This window comes from Microcaecilia unicolor, chromosome 10 (genome assembly GCF_901765095.1).
Source record: "Microcaecilia unicolor chromosome 10, aMicUni1.1, whole genome shotgun sequence".
NCBI lineage: Eukaryota > Metazoa > Chordata > Amphibia > Gymnophiona > Siphonopidae > Microcaecilia > Microcaecilia unicolor.
Window position 1 is genome coordinate 77,706,658 of NC_044040.1, and position 21,686 is coordinate 77,728,343.

Consider the following 21,686-nt stretch of genomic DNA (forward strand, 5'->3'; position numbering starts at 1 on the left):
GATCACTAATGTTACAATCATCAATAGACAAATATCAAGCACAATTACTGGATTTAATGTTACATCAAGCCCTTAGAACACTTTTCTTTTGTTGGAAAGATCTTGACAAAGTAACTTATTTATCATGGTGGAATTCTGTGTGTATTTTAGCTAAATATGAATATGCTGCGGCTGAAAAACATAACTCACTTGTTAAGTACAACAAAATATGGTCTCCTTTACTAAACTCACTACGTAATAACCTTTGTCAGAATTGAAATTATGTATTACTCCTGTGACTTATGATTATGATCTGTTATCGAAATAATCCCAGACTTGCCCTAACTTGAACATGTATGCTGATGCTTGTTACTGTTAACTTGTTAAGCTGGCTAATTGCTTTATTTTAGCCATTTGTTATCATTTATAAAACACAATAAAAATATTGGAACTAAAAAAAAAAAAAAAAACCTGACTTCAAAATGAATATTCAAGCTTATTCCATCTTTCAATGCAAAGCCTATTATTTGTTGAAGGTGCAACTTTGCATACAGTCAAAGACTGCAGACAAGGGTCACGATGTGCTAGAATAACAAGGGTTTTTTATCAGCATCAACGTCATGGCCAAAACAGCCAACAACACTTGGAATTACCCTAGAAGCTGGAGAGACACTGTGGCTGGTACACTGTACATTGTTTATGAAACTCTGGCTTCTTATCAAGATGACTCCTTCATTGTCGTGCCAGTGAGACAATCAGTTATCTCTTGAAGCCACAATATTTGGGGTAAACAAAGTTGTGTTTATCACCCCAAAGTCAGAATGTACATCATTAGCACAGCTGAGGTCCATGATGTCTATATAAATAGGGGCTCTTATCTGATGCTGCTGTCTGCTGTGTTGACATTCTAACCAAGAAGCAGATCTGTACTGAAGCTGATTGAGCATCTGAGGAACTGAGGAACACGCTGCCACCAGCTAGAAGTTTGCATCAGGTTGTGTGTGTGCCATATACTTTTGTATAAGTACTGTGGACTCAGTGTGACTCTTTTACTTAAGAGTCTAGCTTAGGGATTGAGGTGTGTTTATTCTGAGCTGTTTCTATGATAAGACTGCACATTATCTTTGCAGCTATTGTAAATAAATGCACATTATTTTTATAACACTTGGTTGTGGAGTTCTTTCTATTATTTAGGGCATGGTGAGCTTGGATCTAAGGATAACAGGGAACTTATTTGATTCTGACACTTCACTTATTAACCCCCACTCCCACTCTTTATAAAGCCGCACTAGCGGCTGCTGGTGTGGTAAAGTCAACACAGCCCATTCACTTTGAATGGGCTGTGTCAGCATTGTTGTGTGGCTTTGTAAACAGGGGGGTAAAGCTAGTATTACCAGAGACCTTCTCCTGTTAGAATTTATGCTAAGCGTCAGGTACCCCGTTAACACCCCAAAAAGGACTGCATCTGTATGCGCTCACATAGGAGAGGAAGTGTAGAAGACAGAAAGGGAGGGAATAAGTGGTAGATAGACTGAGGACCCTTGAAAGAGAGTTAAGAAAAGACAGAGGAAAGCAGACTGTGACAAACATGAATAAACTGGCCAGATAACAAAGCTAGATTAAAGCATTTTATTTTTTAATTTAGTGAATGGAAACTGTCAGTTCACAGTAGAAATTTACATCTGCTTTCTTTACATTTTGCAATTTGAACAATATTTTTGAACAGTGAGTTGAATGGCAGAAGGTCCAAGATCTATGGTTGGGGACCTTGGTGAATGTTACAAAACTGGAGGCTCTGGGTTTATAATCAGATTCTCCGAGCTGCCATGTTACCCTGTTCCAACCTAGCAGAAGACCAAATACTAGCAACATTCCAAGCTACCAATCCCAGGGCAACCAGTGGCTTCCCTGTGTCTATCTCAGACTATGAACATTTCCTACAGGAACTTGTCCAAATCTTTTTTTAAAATGCAGATACACTAGCTGCTGCTACCACATCCTCTAGCAACAAGTTCCAGAGCTTAACTATTAATTGAATGAAAAAATATGTCCTATTTGTTTTTGTTTTTTTAAAGTATTTCCATGTAACTTCATTGAGTGTCCCCTAGACTTTGTAATTTTTGAAAAAGTGAAAAATTGATTCACTTTTACCCATTCTACACCACTCAGTATTTTTTAGACCTCAATCATATCTCCCCTCAGTCATCTCTTTTCCAAGCTGAAGTTCCAAACCACTTTATCATTTTGGTGCTCTTCTTTGAACCTTTTCTAATTCCGTTATATCTTTTTTTAAATATGGTGACCAGAATTGAATGCAATGCTCAAGGTGAGATTGCACCATGGAGCGATACAGAGACATTATCCAGCTCATTTTCGAAAGTGATCGCCGGCCATTTTCCGACAGCCAGCTTTCGGCGATAATGGAAAAAAAACGGCGATAAGCAGTATATCGCCGGGTTTATTTGGTCCTTTTATTTTCATGACCAAGCCTCAAAAAGGTGCCCCAAATGACCAGATGACCACTGGAGGGAATGGGGGAAGACCGCCCATACTCCCCCAGTGGTCACCAACCCCCTCCCATACTAAAAAAATAAAACTAAAAACCTTTTTTGCTAGCCTGTATGCCAGCCTCAAATGCCGTACCCACCTCCATGATAGCAGAATGTGTTGTATTCTCCGACAGCCTTTCCGTGGTTGTGATGTGGCTCTCGGGTGAGTGTGACACCTTTTCTGTTAGGTGCCCTGCAGAGTCACATCAGCAATGCATTGTGGTGGGTGTAGGGTACTGGGCTCTACTCCCATGGTGCTTTTCCCCCCTGCTAACCGGGTCAGAGTGTGCCCTGTTTTGTTTCCGGTAGTCCATGAGGTAATGGCCATTTTTGTAAGCCAGTTTTAGATCTCTTTCACATGTTAGCCACGTTACAGAACTTAGTTCTTACCTTGAATGTGGCTGAAAGGGGGCATTGTACAGCATTCTGCCAGCTCTCACCTACTGCTAATCTCAGTACCAGGGAGACTCGTTGCCAGTGGGGCACAACCTCTGATCTGCAGTTAACTGTGAGTAAGCGTGCTTATTTCAATAAAGGACGTTTTCGGAGAGATTAGTCTTCAGGTGTCAACTTGTGTGCCAATGTTATATAGCAGCAACAAGTCCTAGAGACCTGCATGTATGCAGGTCCCTGGAGCACTTTTAGTGGGTACCGCAGTGCACTTCAGGCAGGTGGACCCAGGCCCATCCCCCCTACCTGTAACACTTGTGCTGGTAAATGGGAGGCCTCCAAAACCCACTGTACCCACATGTAGGTGCCCCCTTCACCCCTAAGAGCTATGGTAGTGTTGTACATTTGTAGGTAGTGGGTTTTGGGTGGGGGGGGGGTTGGGTGCTCAGCACCCGTGGCAAGGGAGCTATGCATGTGGGAGCGTTGTCTGAAGTCCACCGCACTGACCTCGAGGGTGCCCAGCTGGTGTCCTGGCATGTCAGGGGGACCAGTGCGCTACAAATGCTGGCTCCTCCCACGACTAAATGCCTTGGATTTCTCTGGGTTGGAGATGGCCGGCATTTTTTTCCATTATCGCTGAAAAACAAACCCGGCCATCTCAAACCTGGCGAACTCCAAGGCATTTGGCCAGGCTAAACCATATTATCAAAAAAAAATGACCTGCCATCTTTTTCGATAATATGGTTCCGGTCAGCTGTAGCGCCACCGCCAACATAGATCGCTGGCGACGTTCGATTATGCCCCTCTATAGGATTCTTGGTCTTATTTACTATCCCTTTCCTAATAATTCCTAGCATCCTGTTTGCTTTTTCGGCTGCCTTCCCACACTGGGCAGAAAATTTCAGCGTATTGTCTACCATGACACCTAGATCTTTTCTTGGGTGCTGACTCCCAAGGTGCACCCTAGCATCAGGTAACTATGATTTGTATTATTCTTCCCAATGAGCATCACTTTGCATTTGTCCACATTAAATGTCATCTGTCATTTGGATGCCCTGTCTTCCAATGTCCTAAATTTGCTAAATAGTACTCCACTATCCACCCTCCTCCACTTAGAAAAATGGCCATTTAATCCTGCCCTGTGTTTTCTGTCCAATTACCAGTTCCTAATCCACAACAAAACATTACCTCCTATCCCTTGACTTTAATTTTCTCAAGTGTCTCTCATGAGGAATTCTGTCAATAGCATCCTGAAAATCTATATACATTACATTAAACGGCTCACCGTTATCAACATATTTATTCATGCCTTCAAAGAAATGAAGCAAATTGATGAGGCAAGACTTCCCTTGATTGAATCCATGCATAGCAGCATTCTTGGAAAATGGCCACACAGACATCCAAGTATAGCAGAGGGTCAGCCAAATGGTTAGTGCAGTAGAATGTAAACCAAGGGACACAGATTCAAATCCCACTGTGCCTCTTTGTTTTAATAATTGTGAGCCCTTCAGAATCAGAAAATTGCCTACTATACCTGAATGTAAGCCACTTCAATAACCTTTAGACTTGCAGGTATCTTATATATTTAGGTACAGTAGGTAATTTTCTGTTTCTGAAGGGTTCACAATTTAAAAAAAAAGGAGTCGAAGTGGGATTTGAACCTGTATCCCTTAGCTTACAGGCCACTGTATTGGCTACTACTCAGACCTGCTCCCTGCTCTGTTAAGAATGCCCATAATATCAGAAGCTGTCATAAAGTTTGGCACTCCCTCCTGGTTTCACTTTCAGGGGGAAGAGAGGGGTCAGCAACCACTAGGGGGTTAAGGAGTTGTCATGCCTTAATCCCTCCAGTGGACAGCTTCTCAATCAGAGCTCCTTTCTGTAACCTGGATGTTGTTTTTTTTTTAAGACATGGGCATTTCTTCCCCTTCGATAATCACTGTTGGATATCCAGATTTCAGCCCCCCCCCCCCCCCCAGTCCCGCTCAAAACACTTCCAGAATATGCCCCCTTGCTATTTGGGTGTACTGCCATGCTGTACATTCCTATTTTGCCTTTGAAAAATCAGGATTTGGACATATCACACACATGGACATCCCTTTCAGCCTTTTGAGACATCCATATGATTCAAAAATGGTATTCAATTAGCCACACAAAGCTGTTACTGCATTACTTATAATCATCCATTGAATCACTAATATTGTGCTTTATCTTCACACTGCAATCCTGATAAAGTTGTGAAGTGAAATGGATGGTCTCTGTTGGGTTTCAGGTAAGTGCTACGCATTATTACTGCTTGTTGGGATACATGTGATATTCACCCTTATATATAAGAAAATTTGATGAGAGTATTTTTGAGACTCAGCAATTTTTTTAGAAGAAATATTTGGAAGAATTGTTTAAAAAAATATAAGGAAATAATAAAGCAAATACAGAAAATAAGAGAGAAAGAAAATATACAATGAAGCCTAATAAATCACTGGTTCCCAGTGAGTTAAGGATACTGAGCTCATTTTCCTCCATTCGAAAGAGAAAAAAAAGGAAAAGATATTCATAAATATTTAAACATTGTGATGTATACTCAGACTCCATTCATTTGATATTTCAGTTCAGAACATGCACATCTATGTGGCAGCATGGGAGGGAGGAGGGGGTACAAAATTTCATGGGTATTAATTCCTCCTGTAGAGCACTGCATAAAATCAGTATCTTCAAATAAGCTAGACATCCCCAGGAGCAGCTGTAAATTCCAACATTGATCCTGAAGGACATAAAGGTACATTCCCCTTCTGAAATGGAAAATGAATGTGTATATTATAATCCCACCAAAAACACACCCAGAATATGCCCCCTTGCCATATGCACATCTTCATGATGTAGATGTGTATATCCTTGTTTTCTAAAATTGGGGTATAAATGTGTATATATTATAAGCATCAAAAATGCAAGTTTATGCACGTCCAGATGGAAAATAGGGCTTCTAAAAGAACCACTATAATGTATTGGCATTTTCAGAAGTCATTTGACAAAGTTCTTCTTGAAGGACAAATAATCTTGAGTCAAGCGTGACAAGTGACAATTGCAGGTTCCACAATATTATTTAGTCATTAAAATGGCAGAAGCTTGTGAAGATTTGCAGAATGATTTTGTGGAACTAGGAGACTGGGCATTTAATGTGGACAAAGAGTTAGGAGTTACTACACAAAAAAAGATCTTTGAGTTAATTTGGAACCTATATTGAAATAGTCCAGTATGCCAGAGTTACTAAAAAAAAGAAAATAGAAAGTTAGTAATTATTCAAAAAGGGATAAGAACAAAACTGATAATTTAATCATGCCTCTGTACAGGTCCCTGATTGACCACACTGTGAGTATTGTGCAGTTCTGGTCATCTCATCTCAAAACAAAATATTGTATCTATTCTGTTTCAGATGAAGTTAGACTCTGAGGTAAAAGATGTTCGTAGTCATGGCTAACTCAAGAGCCCAACTCTGACCCTGAGTACAGCAGTATAAATCATTAACCCTGTCCACAGAATCCTGGATTAAGTGGAGGAAATAAAGCTAACTTTCAGGATTTTTTGTTGATGGCCCAGTCACACATAATAACAACAATTTTATTTGGAAATTTCAGATGTGATTGTGCACAACACATTTTAATTCTGAACAGCAGTAGTTTTCCCAATCTTTGTAGCAATTTCTAAGTAATTCAGCTGAGTTATTCCAAATATTGATCAAACTTTCAGATTAACAGCGCCAACAATTCAACAAGGCCACAGGAAATTATTTCAGCAACTGTCAACAAAGGAACAAAATCAGATAAGAAGAAAAAAGCAAAGGGTATGCAAGAACTTAACACCAGTGTTTCTTTCCTTACACCTACCTTCCCAAAGAACAGATTTTTTTTTTTTTTGTTATTCTTGTTTTGTAGGTACCCTGGATTCAGGAAAAACTTCTGGATGCTTAGGTAATTGTTTAACTCCCAAACCTAGGGGTCCTTTTACCAAGCTGCAGTAAAAGGGACCTGCACTATCCTCAGTGTGTGTTTTTGATGTACGCTGAGGCCCCCTATTACTGCAGCAGGTAAAAGGCTGTCTTTTTTGCTTGAAAACTACTTGCTGCATGGCCATTTCAGGGGGGAGCACTTACCGCCACCCATTGAGGTGGCAGCAAGGCCTCCCATGCTAACCTGGTTGTAACCGGGCAACACTGTGCTACCCAATTACTGCCGGGTAAGCGCTAGCGCTACAAAGGAAATGGTACGTGCTAGGGGTGGCAACTATCTGGGCACATGCGGTAAACTGGCAGTAATTCTGGATTTGTGCGTGGCACCTCCCTACCTTTATAACTCAAAAAGGCAAGACTCTGGCTACCTCAAGACTCTGGATTAACTTTTTAAGGGATTTAATTTAATAGATGTTGTGACTTTTCTAACTACAGAAAAGAAAAATTTAATTGAATTCCCTACCTACTGGAGCCTATTCTATATACAGGCCCTATGCCAGAAAGCTGTTTGTTTTAGTGCAGGCACCACAACCATCCAGTACAGCAGCCACATAGACTTCTTTGACTACCTAAGATAGATTTTCAAATACAGCACTGTCTGTGGCACCCAAAATGATGGGAAATATTTCTTTATCTGCCTTCCACATTTTCTTGGTCTTGGACTGCATTTCTTGGGACTTGAGGATCTTCCCTCTCTCCACATGATTCACTAAGCAATCGCTTGGGACCGACACCTCTATAATCAATGCCGTTCTGGTGTTTTTTTTCTCTGTTACCACTATATCTGGTTTTCTAGGGCCTTTCCACTAAAGTGTGTAGGCGCCTACATGCATCCGTGTGCCAAACTGGAACTACTACCCAGCTACTGTGTGCCCTGGGCAGTAATTCCATTTTTTACATGTGTCCAAAACATGTGGTAGAAAATATTTCTGTTTTCTACCTCGTGGTGCTTACCTGGCGATAATTGGCAGTTTAAGTGCGCTAGTTGCTTACCACCCGGTTAGCATGTGAGATCTTACCAAGTCAATGGGTGGCGGTAAGGTCTCAGACCACAAATGGATGCATGTCCATTTTCAGCCACAAAAGAAATAAATGCTTTTTAAGTACTCATTTATGTTTTATCTGTAATTCACCTAGATTCTAAGATAGTGTGGGTTGTAAATATTGTTAAATAAAAAAATTGCAGGATTTAAAAGAGATTTGGATTAGATAGGTGGATTTGGAAGAGCTATTGCTCATCCCTGGTAATGAGCTTTGAGCAAAAGATCTACTTTTTGGGATCTGCTGGGTATTTGTGACTTGGACTAGCCACTGTCAGATTGAGAATGCTGGGTAAAATGCTCTCTGGTCTAATTTATAACAGCTTTCCTTAAATGTTTATGTTGTCTATAAATGTAGCTTATTCTGTGAGTATTTTATAGTATGCAAATAGGTGTTTCTTGAGTTCTTTTGTTTTCAGTGTGTAAATGTGGTAACTCATAAACGTTTGGATAGGCTATTCATTTCATGGTTTTCTGTCCATACTTGCTTAATGTAAGGTTATAATGTAAGATGTCTCAATCAATGCTTGTAAAGTTAAAACAGTGTGGGGCTCATTTTTAAATATATTTTCTGTTGCCATGTTAGTCCATTTTGATATGTGGAATAAGGGTGTATATATATATATATATATATATATATATATATATATATATATATATATATATATATATATAATAACTTGCTTTCTTGATAAGGTTTTGAGAGTTTTCCTCTCTTCATCAGGTCACTGAAGACACAATGCAGTTATATTGGGTCTACATAGTACAAATTCACTGAGGCCTTAAATAGTTAAGTGGTTTGCCCAGCTCACAAGGAGTATCAGTTGGGTTTCAAACCCTGGTTTTTACTCCAAGTGAAGTCCCCTTTCCTTTATAGCAAGTGTTCTCAACCCAGTCCTCAGAACACACCTAGCCAGTCGGTTTTTCAGGATACCCACAAGGATTATGCATGACATAGATTTGCATACAATGGAGGTAGGGCATGCAAATCTATCTCATGCATATTCATTGTGGGTATCCTGAAAACCTGACCGGCTAGGTGTGTCCCTAGGACTGGGTTAAGAACCCCTACTCTGTAGGGAAAAAACTGAGGGCAGGACCAGAAACAGCCAGATGAGATTCACTCTGGAGCTTCATTTTGAAATGCTAGCACAATGCTTATCCTATATATATGTTGTAAGACATTTTTGATTTTAGTGATGCAAGACAACCAGCCAGAGTACTTTATAAGGCAAACTCTGTGAGCAGTTTCCCTTCAAAAATCAACTAGCAAAAGTTTGGCTACCAAATATCTGCAAACCTGAAAGCTATGATGGTATGCTCAAAATTATCTTCCCAGCTGTATGTTTAATTTGAAATGTTACATGCCAAAAATAATGTGAGGTAAGTGCAAAGCCTGTGTAATAACTTGGGGGGGGGGGAGGTGGGCATGGTCAGCATCTTCCCCAAAAGCTCCAATGCAAGCAGACATGACAAGGGTAAGTTCTATAACTGTGCACTTTTTTTAGGCACCAAGGACATACCTATTTGGAACCTATTTTGTAACCTATTTGGAACCTATTTTGTAAAGAAAAGTAGCCTTCTATAAATAAATATGAATGAGAAAGCGAGAGAGAGAGACAGAGAGAGATGTATATGTATATTTTATATAGAATATTAGCGTAGCAAGTCAACTATGCACCTATATTTTAGGAATGAGTACTTACATGTGCCATACAGTTGATATAAATTCTCAAACCTAGGTTGTAAAAGTATGTGCATAGATTATAATATTTTATAATCTGTGCATGCAATCATGCAGCTCACCCATGCTGTAGCTAGACTGTACCCATGAACTCCCACCTGCAAAGTATATGCCATCAAATACTGGTGTGAACTTACAGAACAGTGTTTAGAAGTAGCTGGAAACTGTTCATTCACATGCAGATATGTTCATATACATGCAAAAATTACTAGAATACAAGCATTTATGTGCGTATTTGCTTCCTAAATCTAGGCCAGTGCTTCTCAACCCAGTCCTCAGGGCAATGCATAAATAAACCTGCCCCCTAATGCAGTCGGTACATGAATGAATTGGCTGCACCCCAATACTGTCTCCAGCATCTTTCAATAAAATCCTCATCCCTTGTCTCCCCCTCCCCCCAACACCTTCCCTGCCATCTTTCAAGGGATATACCCCACTCTAGATCCTTCCACCATCCTAACCAAATAGTTCCCACTCTTGAACCCAATCAAACTCCAATGTTCAACCAGCTCTTACTAGCAGATTCTTCATATCTAATAGTAATAAATACAAACAAAAACAAAGGTTTTATATTAGATTGTGGGGCGTGGCTGGTGGACAGACTGGGAGCCCACAGACTCAGTCAAGGTGCAGTGTAAATCAAAAGGAAACTTGATTTCTGAACAAACAAAATAGCAGTCTGTTTCTGTCACAGACTCAAGGCTTAATATAGCAACAGTCACATTAACAATTTATTTATTTGTATTACATTTGTACCCTGTGCTTTCCCACTCATTGCAGGCTCTATGCAGCAGGCAATGGAGGGTTAAGTGACTTGCCCAGAGTCACAAGGAGCTGCCTATGCCAGGAATCGAACTCAGTTCCTCAGGACCAAAGTCCACCACCCTAACCACTAGGCCACTCCTCCGGAATGGTTTCTCTTCTCTTCAGCAGTCCTGTCTTGTCAAGATTCTATAGCTTGACCTATCCTAAAAGGAATTCCTTTCCTCTGACTTTTTCTTAGCCTACTTTGGAAACTGCTTTGATCTATATTTGAGAAGGTGGCATATCAAGTGTGTTAATAAACATAAACATAGTTCAAGTCACTCATGCATAAATCTGGTTCTGGCTCTAGTTAAGTCACTCTGGTCAGAGTCTTCAAGTAAGTGGAACAGGCTGACAGGAATGCAGAAGCAAGCAGGGTAGGAACAGGCTGGCATGAATGCTGGAGCAAGGCAGGACAGGAACACCAGAACAGAGCAAAATAGGGCAGGAACACCAGAACAGGCAGGAACATTGGAACAAGGCAACACACAGTGAAGTCTGCACAACACCAGGAAGCCTATTACCAAGGCACTGGCTGACAGTAGGAAACTTCCTTAAATATCTAAGCACGATATGATGTCATCAGTCAGCACCGTATTGCAGGGCTATAAAAAGGAAGTGCAGACTTCCAGGAAGCAGAGATTCCTTAGACACAGAAGGCTGCTGGAGACTATGGAAGACTTCTGAAAACAGGTGAAGGGCATGACAACACCCCCTCACCTAAGCCTCCTCCCCGGTCCCTTGGGCATGTGGGGATAGAACTGATAAAACATCTAAGTACAGGAGCATGAATATTGACAGAAGGTTCCCATGTATCATCCTTAAGTCCAAAGCCCTTCCAAGCAAGAAGATAGTGTAGTCTCCCCTAATCCTCATAGTGTCCACAATATCTTGTACCTCAAATTCTGAATCAGCTGCAACCATTGATTTGGATGGTGGAGGTTCCCAAGGTACGTCTCCCAATAGAATGACTGGCTTAAGTAGGGACACATGGAAGACATTATAGATACATCAGATCCTACCCACCACAAGACCCTCCCCCTTGATAGTTTTGGAACAAGCATTTTCCATGGAGGTACTGTGATCTGGGAGACAGCAAGAATCTTTGCAGGGTAAATGATGGTTTGGGGTTCGGAGATGGTTCCTGAAGAATCAAAGGACCTGGAGAAGGCATCTGCTCGGGCATTTTTCTCCTCTAAAGGTGGGAGAAAAAGAGAGACCACTTGGCCTAAAGAAGGTTCAGCCTTTTGGCCTCCTGTAAATACAACAAGTTCTTGTGGTTGGTAGTTATGTTGAAAGAATATGAAGTACCATCCAGTAGATGTCTCCACTAGAATGTCATCTAGGTACACTAAAACACAGGATTAGAGGAATAGAAGAGATCACAAAAAACTTCATTAATGAAGTGCTGAAATACTGCCGGGGCACTGTACAGTCCAAAAGGCATCACCAGATATTCATGGGAAAATATTCAGACCGCAGGAGGGAGACCGGCTAACTCCTGTGGTCAGCATTCAGCCCATATATTCAATGTTAGGCCATTTCCAGTGATCAACATTGAACATCCGGTTTATTTTTAGCCGGTTTAAAATTAACCTGCTATGTCGATATTCACAGATAGCCAGTTAACTTTAAACCGGCTAAAGATATACCAGCTATTTAAATGGCCCCGAAGTGGCTACTTACAATAGCTGGATATGAATTGAATATTCGGGGATAGCCAGCTACATTGCACGATATAGCCAGTTATCTCTTAGGCGCTAACCGGTGATAGTCAGCAGGGATAACCAGCTATCCCTCTCTGGATAGGTGGTTAAGTGCCATTCCCGGTTGGTTAAATGGTTAAATGGGAGGATAGTATCCATTAACACAAGGAATCTGTAGAATTCAAATGTCACTACAAAAAAACAACCACTTCTATACTAATATTCTGTATCAGAAGAAATACCTAAAAAAAAAATGTATGTTATGATGTGGTGTAAGGGGATTAAAGTGAAGCTGATGTACTTATTATGTGGTAGGTGCATCAGGATTGGGCAACTGCACTGTGCTAATATCAGCAGTGGTAGTATGTAGTAAAATCTATGCTCTAACTGCTCTATGTAGTACATACCCACTGTCTACCCAGTTCCCACCCCCTAACTTGATATACATTTAGCATGCAGTAACTGAATGGTCAATGCTGAAAACGTTACTGTATTTGTTTGCTAACAGTACATGCTAATTCACATGCTAACTGCTTAGTACATTTTACTAAAAGGCCCCTTAATGCTTTATCGCTTCAGGTATAAATTTAGGGTCCTGTTTACTAAGCATTTCTCCCATAGACCAGTTGTTTCCAAACCTGTCTTATACATGCAAATCTCTCTCATGAATAGTCATCATGGATATCCTGAAAACATGACTAGCTAGGGTGCCCCCAGGTCAGGTTTGGGAATCACTGTCAGACACAAAAAAAGAAAACATTTAGTAAACTGGCCCCTTAGACTGTAAGTCTTCTGGGCACAGTGAAATACTTACTTTACCTGAATGCAAATTGCCTTGAGCCACTACTGAAAAAGTATGGGCTAAATCCAAAATAAATAATTCTATATATTGAGTTTAATTATTGTGTGACATTTCAAGAAACTTGTTTTAAATGTAAACGTCAAAAGTTGAAAGCAAAATCTGGAAAACATGTTTTAATACAGAATTATAAGATAACTCACCATCAACACAAGAAGGGGCTGCACGTGTGGTCCCAGCCACCTGTCCTGGAAAGCAAGAACATTTGACTGTTTGTGACCTTTCTTCTATCTTGTTTTTATTACAACATCTGTGAAGAGCCACAACTTCGCAGGTTCCAGTTTTAACATGGTGAGCTGTATAAAGATGAAGCAAAACAAAAAGGTAATTTTTCCTGCAAGTTTAGTACTATATATATATATATTCATGTTTAAAAAGGCTATGCTGAGGAAACACTTTTATTAAATGACAAATTGAAGAACTATTGTATTTGTTTATTTAGATATTTTATCTGATATAAATATACACCTCCAGGTGAGTTACAACAAATAAAAATAGCATAAGCACATATAGGGGTCCTCCTATTTTATAAAGAAGTTAGATATTGAAACTGAGCTGATCAAGCTGGGCATGCCTAATTCAGGCATTTTAGGATAAAGTAGTATGATTGCTACATTAGTCTACTTCAAAGGTAATAAACTGAAATAAAACAAAACAAAATAAACCGATACCTCTTTCAGATGCCCTTTTACCAAACTGCAGTAAAAGGACCCCTGCAGCACCAAGGCCCCCTTTTATTTACCACAGTAGGTAAAAAGCCTTTAAAAAAAAAAAGGAAATGGCCATGTGATAAGTTAGCTCTTGCTGCATAGCCATGTCCTGGGGAAGCCCTTACTGCCACCTATTTAGGAGGCAGTAAGGGCTCCCTTGCTAACCCAGTGGTAGCTGGGCAGCAATTACAACCAGGTAAGCCACTGGTGCAAAAAATTTAAAAATATTTTTGAAGCACCAGAAATGGATCACCACGCTTACCGCGCTTTAGTAAAAGGGCCCCTTATTGAACTAACAATACATTTTTAATAAGCTTTTGAAGACAGAATCTTCTTCTTCAGGTCAGGTATGAGCAAAAGATAACACTATCAAAAAGCATCCCAATGTCAATCTCAAGGGAAAGGTAAGGGTGATATTTGGGAAGACATGAGAAACAGGGAAAGACAGGAGTAATCAGAAGGTGACAAAGCAGTATAACTTTATGGTTTATAATGTGATAGGAAACCCAGATCTTTATTAAATCATGTTGGGTAGGTGTCCAAATATTTCACCATCTTAACTTCAAAGGTCTTGCATTCCTGGATTGTTTTAAAGTTACCTCCTAGTATTCTTACCATAAGATATTATCTTTCCTCCTCAGAAGCATCAGCCCACTAACACATAGCCCGATGTCCATGGGGACTCTTAAAGGAGACGATGGTAGAGTTATTTAACCTCCTGCCCTGATATCCCTTTATGAGCACCTTTACCTCTAAACCGTCCCTTCTAAACAGCTTCCAGTTCTTATGATCTCTTCATATACTTACTGGGGTTTCCCTGGCAACTAATTGGTAGACAAGAGTGAGCTCCAGTTGCTTCTGACCCATCAGTGTCTGAATTCAAATTTTATACTCAAATCTACCTACAGTAGTCTTGCAGGACAAGCATTAGGAATCAAGCTGACAAATATGGGAATGCTAGAGTGGGGGTTGAATTGTATCTTCCACTAGCCCCTTTAAAAGATAACAGGCCCAACTCTGGGTCCACAGTCTTTGTGTTGCTACAGCCAAAAATGTCTGATCCTCTTGACTGCAACAATTCAAATTTCTATTTATCGTACAAGTCACTAACTTTAGAAGTGCCACTGGTTAGTGATCTCTGTGGTAAATTAGCTTATGGACAGATTGTGCATTTTACCACAGTTTAGTTATTACCTCTCAAGGAGGCCAATTTTATAACAAAGTGCTGAAAAAATAAAAATAGTGAGCTATTTTGGGCTGAAGGGGCCCTTTCACAAAGCTGCTGACTTACGCTAAACGCAGCTTAAAATGGTATACAAATTATCACAAAGTAACCACATGCTAAAAAAATATTCTTTTTTGATAGAGGGCATGTCTGAGGTTGGAGAATAGGCATTCCTGTGCTAACCAGTTAGTGCAAGAATACTGTGTGAGTCCTTACCGCCTACAAAATAGGTGGCGGTAAGTGTTCACATGGTCATTTTGAAAAATGACCACATTCTATTGGCAACATTAGCATATAGCCATTAATACAAAAAAATAGAAAATTGGCCAGTTTATGGCTGCAGTAAATATGACCTTAGCGCAAAGGAAAAACCTACATAATGGTTCACTAAGGCCACTTTTTACCACAGCTATGAAAGGACTCCTATGGGGGGAATTCAGTGTTAGGGCCTTAATGCGCATTAAGAGAATTAGCACGCACTAAATGTTAAAAACACCACCTTATACCTGCAGGCTTCTTAGCATTTAGCATATGTTAATTCCCTTAACACGTGTTATGGCTTTAACGTCCGTGTGAAGGCCCTAATACTGCTTGATGAATTGCCCCCCCCCCCATGTGTCGTTATATAATAAGCACCCAGAACACAGGCAAATGTATGCAAATGCAAACACACAAACTTAGCCTACTCCAAGGGAGGCATAAATGGATGTAAGGGCACTATGGGGGTAATTTTATAAAGGATTTATATCATTTATAACATTTTCCCCACATACAAGTTTGACAGTGACAAGAACATGTATGTGACTTGGGTATAGACTTGTTCAGAGAGAGTTATTTGGTGGAGCATGGTCAGAATTGTGATTTACCTCAAATTCTATATAAGGCATGGCAAGTAGTATGTGTTAAATTGGTCAAGTGCCCAATTTATGCATGCACCTTTGTTAATTTGTTAATTCCACGCGTTACGTATATGTTAATTCCGCGCGTTATGCTTGGCTGCTCTGCACAGGCCAAAGATGGCTTCATACATGCAGACAAGCTGTGTGTATAATAACTGTCTACAAGCTTAAAAAAACACAAGTCCAGGTAAAAACGTCCAAGTGCTCGTCGTGGATGTCTTTTTTTTTTTTACTATGGGTGAAGGACGTCCTTCGCGGACGTCCAAAATGTGGATGTTTCTGTGAGAAGGACATCCATGCCTTTGCTATGCCTCTGACACCCCCTTTCTTTATTTATTTGGATTTTGGATCACAAGTAACAGCAGTGGGATTTGAACTGGCCACCTCTGGATTACAAGACCAGTGCTCTAACCACTAGGCCACTCCTCCACTCCCTTGAAATTTGGCTGTACCTGTGGGAGGGGCAGTTCAGGATGTCCAACATGTTTGAAAGAAGGACGCCCATGCCTTCGCTATGCCACCGCTGACCCCCCCCCCCCCCCCCCCCCCCCCAGGGACCTGCATATTGCTGTGATGGACCTGAGTATGATATTTGAGGCTGGCAAAAAAAGTTTTAAAGTTCTTTCTTTCAGGGTGGGAGGGGGTTAGTCACCACTGGGGGAGTCAGGGGAAATCATCCCCGATTCCCTCCGGTAGTCATCTGGTCAGTTCGGGCACATTTTTGAGGCTTGGCCGTAAGAAAAAATGGACCATGTAAAGTCGGCCAAGTGCTAATCAGGGACACCCTTCTTTTTTCCATTATCGCTCAAGGATGCCCATCGGTAACAGAATTCAAACATGCGTGGGATAAACATAAAGGAATCCTGTTCAGAAGGAATGTATCCTTGGGAGCTTAGCTGAGTTTAGGTGGCAGAGCCGGTGGTGGGAGGTGGGGCTAATGGTTGGGAGGCGGGGATAGTGCTGGGCAAACTTATACGGTCTGTGCCAGAGCTGGTGGTGGGAGGTGGGACTGGTAGTTGGGAGGCGGGGATAGTGCTGGGCAGACTTATACGGTCTGTACCAGAGCTGGTGGTGGGAGGCGGGGCTGGTGGTTGGGAGGCGGGGATAGTGCTGGCCAGACTTATACGGTCTGTGCCCTGAAGACAACAGGTACAAATAAAAAGTAGCACATATGAATTTATCTTGTTGGGCAGACTGGATGCAGGTCTTTTTCTGCCGTCATCTACCTTGTTACTATGTTAGGCACACCCCAGTCCCGCCTTCGCTACGCCTCCAGCACGCCCCCGGGAACTTTGGTCGTTCCCGCGACAGAAAGCAGTTGGGGACGCCCAAAATCGGCTTTCGATTATGCCAAATTGGACAACCCTGAGAGAAGAACGCCCATCTTCCGATTTGTGTCGAAATATGAGCGCCCTTCTCTTTTGAAAATAAGCCTGCAACTAAGCATATTCTATATTACGCGTCTAATTCTAGGTGCCGCTTATAGAATATGCTTAGGTGAAAATGTTTTCCATGCAGGTCTTTTAGGCACCATATATAGAATCGAGCCCTTAATGTGTATTCTTTATAAAATACATGTGCCCATGTATTCTGCATGTGTGTACCTAAATTACTCACATAAAAGTCTTCCTAAAATGAGTTCTTACATGTGTCAAAAACTAAACAAAGCAAAAAATTAATTTTGCTCTAGGTTCTTTTTTTTATTTAATTGAAACAAAATGAAAAGAACAAAAATCCTGTTTCTATTTTCATTTTGTTTCTATATAAATATACATCCATATCGTACAGTGCATATCTAGTTTAGATTAATCGTTATTTAGCACATACATAAGAGCTGGGTGTGGAAGCTCTCAGTTAAAGCAACAATAAAAATGAAAATATTTTACTACAGAAATGTCAACTGTTGCTGAGCAGTTTAACTTTATGTAATTTCAATTATCACTTAAGGATATAAGAAAAAAAATTAGGGCCCTGTTTACTAAGGTGCGCTAGCGTTTTTAGCGCATGCTAAAAATTAGCACACACTAATGCTAGAAACACCAATGTATTCCTATGGGAGTCTCTAACATTAGCGCGCACTACTTTTTTGTGTGTGCTAAAAATGATAATGCGCCTATAGCGCGGCTTAGTATATAGAGACCTTAATATGCTATCTACTTGTGTGTTACCTTTAGTACTTTGGAGGTCGTCAATATGCCACGGGGTAGATATTTAAAGTGATTTAAATGGCCAGAAATGGCTTCTGGTCATATAAGTTGCTTGTCTGGGGCTAAACGAGTACAATCAGTGGCACTAGAACTTAGCCAGACAATGCTGCTGGAAATGCCCGGTTAGCAGCTAAGCTGAAAAAAAGGCTATTTTGTGGGTGTTTCTGGGCCGGAGTCAGCACTTGTGGTTAGGAAAACCATATAAATAGGACCGCATAAAAAATAGTCCTATCTTTATGTGGATCACCATAGCCGCTTAAGTGCTGAATATCGCACTTAACTGGCTATGATTTTGATGCCTGCATATATCCAGAAATTCAATGCTAGAACCTGGACATGACCCTGGCATTGAATTTCTGGGATAATGCCGGCATTAGCCATAAAAAAACTGAGCACAATCGGTTGAATATATACCCTTATGTTACTATCTTGGGGACGGGGGTCCTTTAATATCAATCAGTGCATAGGAATAAAAAGGGTCCTGTGGCAGGTATCATGCATTAATCATCAGTAAAAGACCCCTTGGTATGTTAACTTATTTTAATATTATGATGAAAAAAAAACATTTAAAAATTATTAAACTATGATACAGACCAAAAAGCATGGGTATAGACATGAACAAGCCAAATTGCCAGTAGATTTTTTAATGCAAGAACTACAGCACTCTAGATAAATGTTTGCCTTCTGTGAAAGATGCTTCTAATCTTAATTTCCAGTTTTAGAATGGAGTTTCAATTCTTCTTTATAGCAGTTTTATTGAAATTAATGATTCAACAATTAAATGTAATTTGTTTTATAGGCTGTTTGCATTTTTTTTCTAAACATCAATGTTAGTACGCGTCATAAATTACCAAAATTATATCTCTTTTCAAAACAAAGTTTGGCTTAATTAAAAAAAATCACAGTAGAATATATTTTATGAATAGAACACAGTTATCTTTGCTTAAACTATGCCATATCTTGTTTTATTTCATCAGAAATAGATGTGGTAGTGGAGAAAGAAAGGGGGGGGGTGGAAAAAGAGAGGTGATAGAAAGTCAACTGGGTGGTTAGACCATGTTGTGTCTCTCGTTTGTGGAAGGAGCAATTAAATCTTAATTTCCAGGCTTAGAAAGATATTAAATAGCTTTTGAATTGAAATTAATGAATGTTGCAGTAAAGAGGACTATTTTCAGAAAGTTGTATCTTGGTGTAAAATGGAGATTAGCTGCTTTTCCCTCTGCTGGCAAAAATGTTGTGATTAGGGAGGAAAGTCATCAACATATGCTACTATTAAGATGTGTAATTTTACCATTAATCCCTGTTATTAGTAAATACTGTGGGTCTTATTGCATAATATGGGACCTGTGCTAAAATAGTGCAAGTTAATGGTAAAATAACATGTCTTAGCAGTAGCCCATGTTGATAAATACATCCCTAACAGGGCAGTTATTTTTATTGACCAAGAAAAGAAAGTTGGGTCTGGGGTAAGAAGGAAACTGGAAACATGGGGGATTTCATTTTGCCACAGACTATTGGGCTCATTTTCAAAAGAGAAAAAAGTCCCAAAAGTGGCATAAATCTGCACTTGGACATTTTTCTCACAAAAACATCCAAATTGGTATTTTCAAAACCAATTTTAGCTGTTTTTCTATGAAATCCGTCATAAGTGCGTTCAAATCACAAGGGTGTGTGTCAGGGGCATGTTAAGGGTGGGATTTGAGCATTCCTGACGTTTTTTTCAGCCATAATGGAACATAACAAAACCGTCAAAGACTAACAGTAAGATGTTTTGAGCTAGACCTGTTTCTATAACGAATAAAGCAAAAAAGGTGCCCTAAATGACCAGATGACCACTGGAGGGAATCAGGAGTGACTTTCCTTTACTCCTCCAGTGATCACTAATTCCCTCCCACCTGCCAAAAATGTGATTAAAAACATTACTTGCCAGCTTCCATGCCAACCTCAGATATTATACTCAGGTCCATTAGAACAGCATGCAGTTCCCTGGAATAGTCTAGTGGTGGGTGAAGTGCATTGCAGAGAGATGGACCCAGGCCCATACCTCCCCCAATCTGTTACACTTGTGGAGGAAACTGTGAGCCCTCCAAAACTCACCAGAAACTCACTGTGCCCACATAGAGGTGCCCCCTTCACCCGTAAGGGCTATGGTAGTGGTATATATTTAAGGCATAGTGGGTTTTCGGTGGGTTTTAGGGGGCATAGCAGACAAGATAAGGGAAAAGTGGTGAGATGTGTACCTGGGTGAATTTAATGAAGTCCGCTGCAGTGCTCCCTAGGGTGCCCTATAATTACTTTCCAGGGATGTCTGGGGGACCAGTCTACTAAAAATGCTGGCTGCTCCTACATCCCAATGGCTTGATTTTTCTGTTTTGCACTTGGACGTTTTTTGTTTGAAAATGAACCAAAAAACAAAGCATCTAAATCACAAAACCCTGTTAAAAACAGTATTTTCAAAAACAAAAGAGAGACGTTTTTCTTTTTTGAAAATGACCTTCTTTCCTATTCAGATTTTGGACGTTTTTTGCAAAACTTCCAAAGTTGGACTTAGACGTCATATCAAAAATGCCCCTCTGTCTCTGCTGCAAAGCAAGCTGTCAGGTATTAATGTATTTGCATTACAGCAGTCCTCATATTTTCTAAAGGAAACTCCCTTAGGAGGAGACAATGTCCTCGTGGATTTGCAAAATCCCTCTGGGCTTTCAAAATTGCCTTCTGAATGTAACTTGTTTTATACTTTTTTTCCAATGCTAATAATCTTCATAATTTATCAGAATTCATTTTTTTTAACAAAAAGTTTAACTAATTAAAAAGAACAAAGACTGGAAAAGAAAAGAAAAACTCACTTGCAGGGAAATATGCAACAAGCAAAAGACAAGTGATAGCCCACTGAAACAACAGAAAAAAGGACAGATTTCTGTTTCAATATTACAAATAAGCAAATTTATTAGAAAAGTAAAAGCTAATCATAACACGCAAACACTAGTCACCTAACTCAACATGACTATATCATGTACGTACATAAAAATATCAAACACAAAAATAGATGATGATAGTTTAAAAGCCAATGGTTAAACTTTCCATGGATTCTATACATAGCACCCAGATTTTGATGTGCTTCCGAGTTGCACGCACAACTTAATTGACATAAAATGGCACCAATTAGGATTTGTGCGTGCATCTGGCTGTATACTTTTCTAACACTGAGGGGTCTTTTTACAAAGGCTTGCAGTAATGTAGGTGCGGGTTTTGGGCATGTGCCAATCCATTTTTTAGTGTGCCTGCAAAAAAAAAGCCTTTTTAAATTTTTGTCAAAAATGGACGTGTGGCAACATGTAAATTGCTTTGTGTCCATTTTGGGTCTGAGACCTTCCCGACAGCTGTTGACCTAGCGGTAAAAACTCACATGGTAACCGGGCGGTAATTACCAATGCGCACCAAACGCCACTTAGCGCGTCCTTTACACGCACCCGAAAATAAAAAATATTTTTCAGACGCGTGCCAAAAATGAAATTACCGCAAGGGCCACAGTCGGGTGGTAATTCCATTTTGGCATGCGTTGGGTGCACGT

General features: G+C 40.2%; 1 protein-coding gene across 1 annotated transcript in view; it reads right to left on the reverse strand.

Annotated features, from left to right (window-relative positions):
- Positions 1-21,686, reverse strand: part of TAFA2 (TAFA chemokine like family member 2) — a 179,867-nt gene that overhangs the window by 26,978 nt on the left and 131,203 nt on the right. Inside the window, exon 2 of the mRNA XM_030215614.1 lies at positions 13,218-13,370. Within this exon, the coding sequence (XP_030071474.1) occupies positions 13,218-13,370 (153 nt within the window). The remainder of the gene's footprint in view (positions 1-13,217; positions 13,371-21,686) is intronic.